Below are 14250 nucleotides of genomic sequence, written 5' to 3'. Positions count from 1 at the left end.
TCTCTCATTCTCTCCTCATCCTCCTTTTTATTTTACTTCCTCTCCTTGTTTCTCAGGAAGGTTTCTCTTTCTCTTTGCTCTTCATGGGAGCAGATACGCTCCATTTCCAAAATATGCTAAATATGTTGCTGGCTTAAAAGATTGATACTTCTTCCTCCAGCATTAGCAACACATCATCAAACTTTTATACAATTCCTTCAGTGTTTATTTTGTGTTTATTTATTCATGTATTTGTTTATTTTTTATTTGATTTGTATGGAATGTGAATCAGGTCCCGTAGTACAGTAAAGAAAGCTACCCCCAGTAGACGTGGTCAGGATGCCATCGTCTTTTCAAAGTCTTCGCTCCCACAGCTTTCAACGTCTTCGTTCAGACGACTTTCTACCATCTTTTCAGTCATTCCAATGAATTTCAGTGCATCTAAAATAGCAGACAAAACAACAACATAAACATTGTACCGCTTCTTCTTGTTGCTACCGGCTGCAGTCAGACACACACACATGCAAAAACATTACTCACACTTACTTGCGGTATTGGAGTTGTTGGTTCTGTGGGTCGGGCGGATGGGGAACCAGCATCCTCCTCCTGAATCCTCCTCAGGATGGCTGCAGAAGCTGGGGTCCTTGGGATATGTTGCCTTCTCTGGATTTTAGGTCCCAGCTCCTCGAGAAAGAGCCGTCTCCTCTGTTCCAATCTAGGTTCAACGCCATCCAGATGAGAAACGCGAGATGTCCAAGTGGCCAGAGTAGGGTTCTTCTTTTGCAGCTGTGGCCAGTCACAAGCATGTCTTAATTGTCCACCCCTCGTTTTGTGGCATTGTAATCCATTATGATTTCTGTTTTTGATGTTCCTGGACAGTTTCTCCCATCACCATGCAGTGTACTCATGAGTACCACATTTATGCCTTTCTTTGGAGCGTAGGACGCTAGGGAACACAAACTTAGAGGAATTGATAGGCCTTTTGTACTATTCCTACCATCGTCAGCTTCCTCTTGAGGAGCTCCTGTCCCAGCTTGTGAGAAGTAAAAATGTTAGCGCATGTGATGTTGTGGCCATGGAGTCCCTGTGTCATGTCCAGGACAACCTGCATCCCTTGGTTCTTCTCAGGGGCTCCTCCATCTGGCTTCCCCGTATACATGTGCAAGTTCCATGCATATGATGCAGTATGTACTGCCTGAAGGGGCAGTGGCTCCTAAATGGCATATGCTGCTCAACAGTAATGTTGGGCCTAGGGTTGTAAAACAGGGAAAGGCGGTCCACCCACTTGTCCCACACTGACCTGACTGCAGCTAGCTTGTCCCTCTGCCGCCGAGCTGGTCTGGTGTCTCGGTTATCGAAGCTGATACTCCTGGAAATAATGTGGACGTTTTCCAGACATCGTTGAACGGAAAAGTTCTCTGTCAGTTTCTGCATCCCACAGGGATTCTGTGAATTTCCCATTGGATCTGAAAACACCAGCAAGAATAAGAACCCAAAAGTATGCATGTAAATGAGTTTGGTCCTGGGGCTGGCTGCTGACAGGCTGGTCCTGGGGCTGGCTGCTGATGGGCTGGTCCTGGCTGCTGATGGGCTGGTCCTGGGGCTGGCTGAGGGTCAATCTCATCCTCTTCTTTCAACTCACTGGCAGACATGATCCTCATATTCTGAAAATTCTTCATCTTCCAGAGTGGAAGACGCTCCTTCCACCCTAGCCTCTCTCTCTGTAAAAATACTGAGTTTATTTTATTATTATTTATTTTTTTACAATGTATCGAAATAATGTATTGTAATAACATTGTGCAGGTTCACACACTACAAAGGGTAAAGAGTGCGGGAAAAGTGGGAGATAGCACCAATAACCTATCTATGTTGAAACAGCAGGCCCAGGGAGGAGGAAGACAGAGTGAAGGCACACAGCAAACCTTTTTGTTAAATTTTTTACTTGATTTCACCTACACACACTTTTATTACCCTCCAGGGGACCCAAAGACCTCATATGTAATATAAATGTGTAGGGGGGTGCACAGTGTGCACTCAATGAAAATTAGCCAAGGCCAAGCCAGGTTGAAAAAATAACTAATTGTATAATTTACTTTTAAACATTGAATGTGTGTCCCACGGGCCCGAACACCACACAAGGGTTAATATCCATTTTGTCCTCTCTCTTTCTCTCTCTGTCTATACCCCTTCTCTTACACAGAGACCAATTGAGGAGATAACGCAGAATGGTGAGGAGTGGAAAGTGATCAAAAGTGAGGCAGCTCGTCTGATCGAAGAGAACAGAAAGATGGAGAAAGAGAATGTCAGCCAGAAAGAAATGGAAGAGGAAAGGAGGAGCGAAGAGGCAGTAAGAGCAGAGAAAGTGGAGGCCACAAAACAGGTTGAGAGGAAAGAGATGGAGGAGAAGCTGTGCAGATCAGGATAAAGAGAAAGACACTAAGGATGGAGGTTCACAGCAGATAGGAACCCTCTGTGGTATTTAACTAATAGCTAATAGCAAACACTTCTCATTTACAGCACTAGACCATACCTCAAATGAAACTGATACAGACAGCGATATTGAAAGTGAGGCATCGAGTCTGACAAAAGTAACAGAAAGACTGCTAGAGTGTCAGCCAGAAAGAGATGGAAGAGGAAAAGAGGAGTGGCAGAGAGAGTAGAGAAAAAGGTGGCCACAAAACAGGCTGAGGGAAATAGAGATGGAGAAGAAGATTGAGAATAAGCGAATGATAAGAGGGGAATAAGACGTCTGAGAATGAACAGTAATAGAGACAAAGCCAGAAGAGCAGACTGCAACAGAGGTTGAGACGGAACTGAGTGATTGGGACATGACAGATGAAAGTGAAGAGGATACATTTAAGGTGGAAAAACAGAAAGAGCTTGAAGAGAAGAAGAAAGGGGTAAGAGCTGGCAAAGAAGAAGTCTGAGGACTTCTAGTGGAGAAGGTGGAAAGTTTTAAGTTCCATTGCGTACACATCACGGACAAATTGAAATGGTCCACCCACAGACAGTGTGGTGAAGAAGGCGCAAACAGCGCCTCTTCAACCTCAAAAGCCTGAATAAATTTGGCTTGTCACCGAAAAACACTCACAAACTTTTACAGATGCACAATCGAGAGCATCCTGTCGGGCTGCATCACCGCCTGGTACAGCAACTGCTCCGCCCACAACCATAAGGCTCTCCAGAGGGTAGTGAGGTCTGCATCACTGGGGGCAAACTTCCTGCCCTCCAGGACACCTACATCACCCGATGTCACAGGAAGGCCAAAAACGATCATCAGACTGTTAAACAGCCATCATTAACATTGAGTGGCTGCTGCCAACATACTGACTCAAATCTCTAGCCACTTTAATAATAGAAATTTGGATGTAATAAATGTATCACTTGTCACTTCAAACAATGCCACTTTATATGTTTACATACCCTACATTACTCATCTCATATGTATATACTGTACTCTCTACCATCTACTGCATCGTGCCTATGCCGCACAGCCATCGCTCATCCATTTATTTATATGTACATATGCATTCCTTTACACTTGTGTGTATAAGGTAGTTGTTGTGAAATTGTTTGATTACTTGTTAGCGATTACTGCACGGTCTGAACTTGAGGCACAAGCATTTCGCTACACTCTCATTAACATCTGCTAACCATGTGAATGTAACCAATGCATTCAGATTTGATGAACAGAGTGAGACCAAAAAGGAAGAGCAGACTGCTATAGACAGAACTGAATCAACTTAAAACTAATTTTATTTGTCACATGTTATGTAAAAAACAGATGTAGACTTAGAGTGAAACGCTTGAAGAATCAAAAAGAGCTGGAGTGGAAGGCGGAGAAAAAGGTGAGGGGGAGAAAAATAAGCTGGAGCTGGGGGGAAAAGGAGATGAGGAAAGAGGAGAAAGAACTCCTGGAGCAGGTGAGGCTGGAATCCAGAAGAAAGGAGCACAGGAAGAAAGCAGAGGCAACCAGAATGGAAGAGGAGCATAACCAGTGGGCTGGTTTCTTTAGTGATTTGAGGGAGGAAGCAGCACAGAAGCATCTGAGGAAGTTGGAGGGCAGGAGGTAGGAGTATGCCACCAAGAGGGGCTTACAGTATGAAAATCTAGTTGTCAAGAGGACAACACACAAGGCCCTAGGAAGAGTCAGCGCAAGAAGCGTGTTCAGATGAGGACACTGGCTCTGAATGGGAGAAGGAAAAGAGGAAGGAGAAGCAGAGGAAGGAAGATAATAGGTAGAGTAAAGGACAAGAAGATGGCGAAGAAGCAGGAGAAGATTATACAACTGGGGCAGGAGAGGAGAGGTGTAAGGCACGCCTTGTTCCCACAAACAAAGGTAGATTTAAGTCATTCAAAGATTGACTAGGATCCATTCTTGGACAGTTGACTGGGGTGTGTCAAAATAAAAACATATTACGTACTACCATTACTTTAATATCAAGCATTCATGTATAAAAAATTATTTTTATTCCAAACAAAATGTCTGTGAACTACAAAATTACTCAACCAGTTAAACCCACAACACAGAAACAGCAGTGTTTGTCAGACCATGAGAAATACAGAAAAATCAGTCTTCTCACAGAAACGTCTGTAGCATCTGAACTATTATGACCACGCTATGGAAAGATGAGACTCTTACAAACGCGATGGTGTTCTCTGTTTTGCTCTACAACCCCCACAAGCATCATAGGACTCGTCTGATATCGTCGGTACAGCCAATCTGCCAACTTCTGTCCGTAGCGTCAGAACAGTTAGGGCTACACACGAATATGACCCCTCTTTGGAAAGGTGTCTCACGAACATGGTTGTTTTGCTCTAGGATGCCCACAAGCCTAGTCTGCCCGGACCAGTTTAAAAATGGTATGGGGAAAAAAAGTGCCTAAAACAAGAGGTCAATGTTTGTTTTGTATGGTTTGCTGATCTATAATTCAAATTCAATGTTTTATCAACAATTCCATATGTTAGCTTAGTAAGGATTTATATACAGTTACTAACAGGATATAAAAATAAACACTTCCTTCATCCATGCAAAACAAACATTGTGTCTCTTTATTTTGATAAATTACAATAAATATATGAAGACATACTACTATGAAGAAGGGGGGAAAATTAATACTGTTGGGTGGCCTAGTTCTGTTTCCATAGGTATTGAATTCACCCCTCATATATACAAACACCCTCAGCTTGTGTCCACCACCTCTGTTTGTTTTCTGTCCCAAAAACACTTTTCTGTTTCTTTGAACTTGAAGCTGAAAAGACACAATGGGAGAGAATAATACATGTCATGTTCAGTTTGGTTAATGACATGGTAAAGTGTATTTGATTTAAGACCATTCACATTGGCTTTCAAACTAGAATGGAGAAATACAATCTATGCTAAGATTAGACATGCTAAGATTAGACAAAAAGTCTAAACACATTTTAGTCAACAACAAAAGTCCAGGTATAGCACCCAATGATGGGCAATGGGGTTGACATGATCTAGTCTGATGAACTATACCGTGGATCCCTCCAGTACATGTGGGTCTTTCTGGAGAGCATTATTCAGGCCTTCCTCGGACGTGTAGCCGATCCAGCAGAAGCCTCTGTGGAAGCCTGTCTCTTTGTCCTGTTAGACGATATACAGTACCAGTCAAAAGTTTGGACACCTACTCATTCATTTCTTTATTTTTACTATTTTCAACCTATGCTGCCTTGTAGAATAATAGCAAAGACATCAAAACTATGAAATAATACATATGGAATCATGTAACCACAAAAGTACTAAACAAATCCAAATATATTTGAGATGTTAGACTCTTCAAAGTAGCAACCCTTTGCATTGATGACAACTTTGCAAACACTTGGCATTCTCTCAACCAGCTCCATGAGGTAGTCACCTGGAATGCATTTCAATTAACAGCTGTGCCTTGTTAAAAGTTTGTGTTATTTAATAATAATAATAATAAATGCCATTTAGCAGACGCTTTTATCCATATTTATTTCCTTCTTAATGCATTTGAGCCAATCAGTTGTGTTGTGACAAGGTAGGGTTGGTAAACAGAAGATGACCTGTGGAAATCTGTTATTTGAGTCCAAATGTGAGATTTTTGGTTCCATCCGCTGTGTCTTTGTGAAATGCAGAGTAAGTGAACATATGACCTCCACATGTGTGGCTCCCACAGTGAAACATGGAAGTGGCGTGATGGTGCTTTGCTGGTGAGACTATCTGTGATTTGTGAGATTATCATTTGTTTTTCAACAGGACAATGTCCCAACACACCTCCAGGCTATCTGACCAAGGAGATTGATGGAGTGCTGCATCAGATGACATGGCCTCCACAATCCCCCGACCTCAACCCAACTGAGATGGTTTGAGATGAGTTGGACCGCAGAGGGAAGAAAAAGCAGCCAATAATTGCTCAGCATATGTGGGAACTCCTTCAAGACTGTTGGAAAAGCATTCGAGGTGAAGCTGGTTGAGAGAATGCCAAGAGTGTGCAAAGTTGTCATCAAGGCAAAGGGTGGCTACTTTGAAGAATCTCAAATATATTTAGATTTTTTTTAAACCATTTTTGGTTACTACATGATTCCATGTGTGTTATTTCATAGATTTGATGTCTTCCCTATTATTGGTGTAGAAAATAGTACAAATAAAGAAAAACCCTTGAATGAGTAAGTGTCCAGACTTTTGACTGGTACTGAACATTGCAAGTCAAGATGTAGGTTGTGATATAGGCCAAATGAGATAAAACATTGTGATATCAATGGGCTCACAGGTTTCTCAATCATTAAACAATCTGTTGAGGCCAGTGTACTTACAAAGGGAACAAGGCATTTCTTGACTTGACCAAACTGCCCAAAGTAGTCTTTCATCTCCTCTGAAAGAAAATAATGACATGTTATATTACACATTCTACCACTGTAGCTAAGCAACTAACTTAGTTATCTTTACTAAGTCTACAGTGTAACCTTACACAGACAATGCTGATAGTTAACGTGTCTGATTAATCAGACTAATTGTGTAGCTATTACAATTTTTTTGAGACTAATTAAATCAGACAAGTACCTATAGTAGCCATCTCATTGACATGCAAAACCTATATCATTAGGATACAATAATTTAGCAATCAATAAAATCAATACCAAATGAACACTGTTGCAAAAATAGAGGCAGAGAAAAGCTGGTTGAGGTGAAAGTAGCACACGTGGCTAACGCCCACAAAAGTTCCCTGCCTAACAAAACATTCGCAACAGTAACTCTAATTCCGATTTTTTTTTTTAAACATGCTTACTGCTTGCAAGGGTCCATGGTATTTTAGACACAAACACCTCACATACCTTCTTCGACGACCCTGCCATATTATGTCCTTGGAACTCGAGCTACCTCTGACCCGAGTCACGTGACACGCGCCGTTGTCGTTTAAAAAAAAATATATATTCAGATAGGGACTTAAAAATCATCTAAAGTTCAGATCTATTTTACAAATAATACAAATCAAATAATAATAAAATAAAAAAGTTATAAATATTTAACAAAAAAAAAAATATTTAAAAAATAAATAGTTGAAAGGTTATTTTTCAGATGCATTTAGAACTTCAAATTCTAGAACTTCAAATTCTTCCAGCGAAGAAATCCTCCACCTGACTTTAGTGGTGTCATTGTCTTTTCGAAAATGGTCAAACATGAGTGTTTCCAATATAGCTTACAACTAATATTTGTAATGTTAATGTAAACAGCGGAACCCTATCTCTCCAAATGCTAACGTATTGGCCAGCTAGCTTTGCCGGCTTCGATAACTACCAACTATTGACACTGTCAGAGATTGCCTACATATATACAATGAACATATAAAAAGTTTATGAATGTGCTATAAAACATAGTCAAGCCAACTTCTGGATAAATTGCATTGCATATCATGTGGAACAAGTTTACACAGCTACCCACCTTTGCCTAGGTGTGTCTCTGACTATGATTGATAATGTCAAAAGCTGCACAGAATTCTAACAAGATTGATCGATTGATGGATCGCATCCAACTTTTAGCTGCATACAGCCCCACCTACTATACTGGTGTGTGAGCCAGTTCACGGCCTACCTACATTATATTCTTAGATACAATAATACAACATTGGGAAAAGGAAAATTACCCTACCACGTATTAGCCCTCTGAAAAACCCACCAACTATTCAACCCTACCCAGTCCTACTCCAGACCAACGGTCTGAAAAGACATATCACTACCACTCAACACCCCGCAGCTGCAATCCCAAATACCTCTCTGCCACTACAACCTGTATTTTCTTTGGCTTTCGATTCATTTCTGCAGTACAATTAACAACCATATCTTTAAATCTTTAAAAAACCCACCTTAATGATTACTCTCTTTTGATCTCTGACTATGTAACCGATGTGAAATGGCTAGTTAGTTAGAGGGGTGCGCGCTAATAGCGTTTCAATCAATGACGTCACTTGCTCTGAGACCTTGAAGTAGTTGTTCCCCTCTGCAAGGGCCGAACCTTTCGTGGTGGGTATAGATGCCTTCGAGGTTGGCTGTTGTCGATGTGTGCAGAGGATCCCTGGTTCGAACCCAGGTAGGGGTGAGGAGAGGGGCGGAAGCTATACTGTTACACCTACTCACAGGAATCCTCTCAGGAACCCTTACCCTTTACACGTCTTCCTCTACCACTCTCTTCACTGCTTCTGCATACAACACTTTCTGTACTACTCTAACCCTGGTAACCTCAATCTGCCATTCTCTCACCGGACACTTCCGATCTCCAGCCTCATGATCACCCCCACAACTAACACACATAACTTTCTCCCCCAGTACCACACATTCCCTCCTGCACACTTCTCACATCTAGGCATCTCCCTCCTACACACTGCTACAATATGACCATAACCTTGACACCTAAAACCCTGTAATATTCTCAGAACATAAACTCTCACAGGATAACTGACACTTCCTACCTTGACCTTATCTGGTAACGATTCTACATCAAAACTCAGCATGACAGATAATGTCTACTCTGTTTCCCCATTGGATACGTCTCATCAAGCTGCGGGTGTCACAGATACCGGGAATCTTCGTTATCACTCCTTTCAACGGCTCCCAATTCTTGTCCCTAATCTCATTATCCGGAGCGCCCTCTCACTCTGGGTTGAGGAAACACAATAAAATCATCAGGAGTCCATTCTGAGTGACCTTCACCAACTCAACAGTCCCCAACCTCTCCTCCACTCAACCTGACGCCACATATGGATCAACCAAACAGCAAGGATCCATTCTCTGAACAAATCTCACTCCCACTGGGCCAAAGTCATCCTTATCATCCTTAGAACGAGCCCAGAACTCGCAGCAGGTACTTCCCCCTCACTCTTAATAAGGACTACTGGAGCATGTATCCCTGTTTTTCCACTTGACGCCTACCTTCCTCACCTCAAAACCTCCCTCTACACTCAACTTCTTCTCAGCATTCATCACTGCACCTCCCACCACATGTATTTGATCTTCACTCCTGTCCCATTTCCTCCTTAAGCTCTTCCAAAAGTTCGGTGCAATCCTCCATTCCATATTCACTCAAAAAATATTCCATGTCTCTTTTTTTTCTTGCCCATAATGTGTAGTCCCCCACTCCATGTTTATTCATAATATACTCCACTTTCTGCCTTATTTCCTTTTCCGCCATCTTCCCCACCGTGGCCTTCGTCCAACGCCACGACCACCTCTACACCATCTTCCTTCTGCAAGGGAGGCTTCCCTTCCTCCATTGATTGATTGTTATTTTGCTGTTTGTTTAAAAGTTACATTACATTACATTTAAGTCATTTAGCAGACGCTCTTATCCAGAGCGACTTACAAATTGGTGCATTCACCTTATGACATCGAGTGGAACAGTCACTTTACAATAGTGCATCTAAATCTTTAAAGGGGGGGGTGAGAGGGATTACTTATCCTATCCTAGGTATTCCTTAAAGAGGTGGGGTTTCAGGTGTCTCCGGAAGGTGGTGATTGACTCCGCTGTCCTGGCGTCGTGAGGGAGTTTGTTCCACCATTGGGGGGCCAGAGCAGCGAACAGTTTTGACTGGGCTGAGCGGGAGCTGTACTTCCTCAGTGGTAGGGAGGCGAGCAGGCCAGAGGTGGATGAACACAGTGCCCTTGTTTGGGTGTAGGGCCTGATCAGAGCCTGGAGGTACTGAGGTGCCGTTCCCCTCACAGCTCCGTAGGCAAGCACCATGGTCTTGTAGCGGATGCGAGCTTCAACTGGAAGCCAGTGGAGAGAGCGGAGGAGCGGGGTGACGTGAGAGAACTTGGGAAGGTTGAACACCAGACGGGCTGCGGCGTTCTGGATGAGTTGAAGGGGTTTAGTGGCACAGGCAGGGAGCCCAGCCAACAGCGAGTTGCAGTAATCCAGACGGGAGATGACAAGTGCCTGGATTAGGACCTGCGCCGCTTCCTGTGTGAGGCAGGGTCGTACTCTGCGGATGTTGTAGAGCATGAACCTACAGGAACGGGCCACCGCCTTGATGTTGGTTGAGAACGACAGGGTGTTGTCCAGGATCACGCCAAGGTTCTTAGCGCTCTGGGAGGAGGACACAATGGAGTTGTCAACCGTGATGGCGAGATCATGGAACGGGCAGTCCTTCCCCGGGAGGAAGAGCAGCTCCGTCTTGCCGAGGTTCAGCTTGAGGTGGTGATCCGTCATCCACACTGATATGTCTGCCAGACATGCAGAGATGCGATTCGCCACCTGGTCAACAGAAGGGGGAAAGGAGAAGATTAATTGTGTGTCGTCTGCATAGCGATGATAGGAGAGACCATGTGAGGTTATGACAGAGCCAAGTTCTCTGAATTTGACTCTAATATAGTATTTAAGTGTGACTATATAATTGTGAATGTCTAAGACACACACACACAGTTTACTTTGCGATCTGCTTCAGTCAGTGTCATGTAAAAATACACTGAACAAAAATATAAACGCAACATGTAAAGTGTTGCTCCCATGTTTCATGAGCCATATGCACAAAAAGCTTACTTCTCTCAAATTTTGTGCACAATTGTTTACATCCCTGGTAGTGAGCATTTCTCCTTTGCCAAGATAATCCATCCATCTGACAGGTGTGGCATATCAAGAAGCTGATTAAACAGCATGATCATTATACAGGTGCACCTTGTGCTGGGGATAATAAAAGGCCACTCTAAAATGTGTAGTTTGGTCATAAAACACAATTCCACAGATGTTTCAAGTTGAGGGAGCATTAGCAATTAGCATGCTGACTACAGGAATGTCCACCAGAGCTGTTGCCAGAGAATTGAATGTTAATTTCTCTACCATAAGCCAATGTCATTTTATAGAATATGTACATCCAACCGGCCTCACAACCACAGACCACATGTATGGTGTCGGGTGGGCGAGCGGGTTGCTGATGTCAACATTGTGAACACAATTGCATTCTAACAATGGTAATTTGAATGAACAGAGATACTGTGACAAAATCTTGAGGCCCATTGTTGTGCCATTCATCTGCCTCCATCACCTCATGTTTCAGCATGATAATGCATGGCCCCATGTCGCAAGAATCTGTACACAAGAATCTGTTCCTGGAAGCTGAAAATGACATGCATACTCACCAGGCATGTCACCCATTGAGCATATTTGGGATGCTCTGGATCTACGTGTATGACAGCGTGTTCCAGTTCGCGTCAATATCCAGCTACTTTGCACAGCCATTGAAGAGGAGTGGGACAACATTCCACAGGCCTGAATCAATAGCCTGATCAACTCTATGTGAAGGAGATGTCACGCTGTATGATGCAAATGTTGGTCACACCAGATTCTGACTGGTTTTCTGATCCACGCCCTACTGTGACCAATGGCACAATGTTACGGATACAAGTATCCTGTGTGTGTATCCTGTGTGTGTGTTTCTTTTCTCTCCTTCTCCCCTCACAGGTGAAAATTATCACTCCCCAATCAGTCAACAATCAATCATCAATCAGAAGACACACCTCCTCCTGTTTCCTACCCTATCACAGTTCCTTTCGCTTGGTTTAAAAACCCTGTCAGTTGTTTGCTCTAGAGCTCAATCTCTCTGTAAATGCCATGTCTGTAGGTCTCTGTGGTTCACGCTCTCGTTTATGTATTGACCTCTCTTTTGTTTGAGCACCTCCAAATTACCACTCCATCACCTGTGAGTATTGTTTTGGTTATGGTGTTTGTTTGCTGGTGGGAAAAGGGGAAACCAAGACAAGTCGCCCATGGGCATACACTACCTGTAGGCAAACTTTGTTAAATACACTAGTTAGAACTGGGTGGACCACCCACTGTATTTTTGGTTAGTTAGCTGTTGTTAAAATAGGCTAGTCTAGATTAGGGGTGTTTTTGAATACTTATTGTTTCTTTCCTTGGGTCCAGCTCAGCCCCTTTTCCTGCTCCCCCCCCCCCATTACCGTGTGTTTATTAATAAACCCTGAGTTTGACGGTAGATTTCAGTAGTAGTGGTTACTTCGTTCTCACTTTTACTTTGTCACAATTATAATTTGCATGAGTTATGTTACGGGTCTCATTACCATCCCCCCCTAGACTGTCGGGCCAAAAGGGATTCGTAACACACAATGGGCCTTGATCTCATTACTGCATCTCTGTGCAATCAAGTTACCGTAGATAAAATGCAATTGTGTGCGTTGTCTGTAGCTTATGCCTGCCCGAACCAATAACTCACCGCCACCATGGGGCACTCTGATCTCAACATTGACATCAGCAAACCGTTCGCCTACACATCATACATGCTGTCTGCCATTTTGCTCAGTACAGCTGAAACCGGGATTAATCCTTGAAGAACATACTTCTCCAGCGAACCAGTGGTCATCGACGGTGAGCATTTGCCCACAAAAGTCGGTGAAGACCCTGGTGAGGACAACGAGCACTCAGATGAGCTTTCCTGAGACGGTTTCTGAAAGTTTGTGCAGAAATACTTCAGTTGTGCAAACCTACAGATTTGTTAGCTGTCTTGAGTGGCTGGTCTCAGATGATGCTGCAAGTGAAGAAGTCGGATGTGGAGGTCTTGTACTGGCGTGGTTACACATGGTCTACTGTTGAGGCCAGTTGGACATTCTGTCAAATTCTCTAAAACTACATTGGAGGTGGCTTATGGTAGAGAAATTAACCTTACATTCTCTGGCAACAGCTCTGATGGACATTCCTACAGTCAGCATGTCAATTGCACGCTCCCTCAACTTGAGTAATCTGTGGCATTGTGTTTTGTGGCAACTGTACATTTTGGTGGCCTTTTATTGTTCCCAGCACAAGTTGCACCTGTATAATGATCATGCTGTTTAATCAGCTTCTTGATATTTTCCACACCTTTCAAGTGGATGGATATCTTGGCAAAGGAGAAATGCTCACCAACAGGGATGTAAACCAATTTGAACTCAACTTGCACGTTTGATCTACTCAATTCAATCAAAGGACTATATTTGATAATTATCTTTTATTTCTTTGTATTTGAAAAAAATCACATTTTGAAGGTTGTATTTTAAAGGTCAAAATCATAGGGTGTCTATGTAATCAATTGACTTGAATGGGTAACATTAACTTTAGATGTGGCAGTTTGCTGCACCTGGAGTTCTGTCACCTGAAGCCGTGGAAGACAAAATTTGTCCAAGAACTGCCAGAACTGCTCTATTTGTTTTTTAGTTTAAAAAAAAAATGTCTGATATTCTCATTGTAATGAAATACAACACATTTATTATTATCTGTTTGCTTCCCCATAGGAAGACTGGCTCGAGGATCAGGGAGCCCAAGAGACAGTTGGAGAAGCTAGGTGACCATAGAGTGACCCTTGCCGTCTAACTGCTACAGTACACTTCAATCAGAAGACACACCTGCTGAGAAATCAGTTAATACCAAAAGTCCCCCACACCCAACCTCATATCAAACCGAGCCAACCTGGCAGACATGTAGAGTGACAACCTGTCGCAGGCCTTTGGGAGTATCTCCTTACTGTCTGCTAAATGACTTAAATGTAAATGTAAATGTAAGGTAAATGAGCTTCGTGGTGAGGTGACAGTTCTGAGGCAGGATAAGGAAGAGCTAAGGGAGAAACTGGAAATGGTCAAGTGCATCATGAGAGAGGTAGCTGAGCGACAAAGGGAGTTGTCAGCAGTCATAGAATGGCTACAACACAGCGACACAACCATCCACACTTTAAAATGAACAACTGGAGCCTACCACAACCCTCACTACCACACCCTCACATCGACAGTACAACTGCTTCTCATAGTGAA

At 43.0% G+C, this 14250-nt stretch overlaps 1 protein-coding gene and 1 long non-coding RNA gene across 3 annotated transcripts; both read right to left on the bottom strand.

Moving 5' to 3' along the window:
* Positions 1-250: 250 nt before the first annotated feature.
* Positions 251-3030, bottom strand: LOC124002044. The gene is made up of 2 exons (XR_006832905.1): positions 526-3030; positions 251-420 (listed from the first exon to the last, which is right to left on the bottom strand). It is a non-coding gene; the product is annotated as an uncharacterized LOC124002044 (long non-coding RNA).
* Positions 3031-5476: 2446 nt separating this feature from the next.
* On the bottom strand, positions 5477-7401 carry LOC124001764 (SRA stem-loop interacting RNA binding protein). Of its 2 annotated transcripts, none has more exons than XM_046308809.1 (3): positions 7257-7358; positions 6784-6842; positions 5477-5590 (listed from the first exon to the last, which is right to left on the bottom strand). In XM_046308809.1, exons 1-3 carry the CDS (start codon positions 7321-7323, stop codon positions 5477-5479), a joined length of 240 nt encoding a protein of 79 aa, XP_046164765.1. In that variant the 5' UTR covers positions 7324-7358. The 2 variants fall into 2 exon arrangements, 1 of the variants encoding a protein (XP_046164765.1); XR_006832852.1 differs by having other exon boundaries at positions 5507-5590; positions 7303-7401.
* Positions 7402-14250: the final 6849 nt, after the last annotated feature.

This window comes from Oncorhynchus gorbuscha, linkage group LG17 (genome assembly GCF_021184085.1).
Source record: "Oncorhynchus gorbuscha isolate QuinsamMale2020 ecotype Even-year linkage group LG17, OgorEven_v1.0, whole genome shotgun sequence".
NCBI classification, from domain to species: Eukaryota; Metazoa; Chordata; class Actinopteri; order Salmoniformes; family Salmonidae; genus Oncorhynchus; species Oncorhynchus gorbuscha.
Note: the sequence above shows the minus strand (reverse complement) of the source record. Positions and strands in the feature narration are given on the sequence as shown.

Coding starts and splice junctions, on each gene's coding strand:
- LOC124001764 (XM_046308809.1), bottom strand. CDS start 7,323: ATGGCAGGGTCGTCGAAGAAGGTATGTGAGGTGTTTGTGTCTAAAATA. Junction 6,843..7,256: donor ACCATGGACCCTTGCAAGCA/GTAAGCATGTTT, acceptor ATTTTCTTTCAG/AGGAGATGAAAGACTACTTT. Junction 5,591..6,783: donor AGAAATGCCTTGTTCCCTTT/GTAAGTACACTG, acceptor ATCGTCTAACAG/GACAAAGAGACAGGCTTCCA.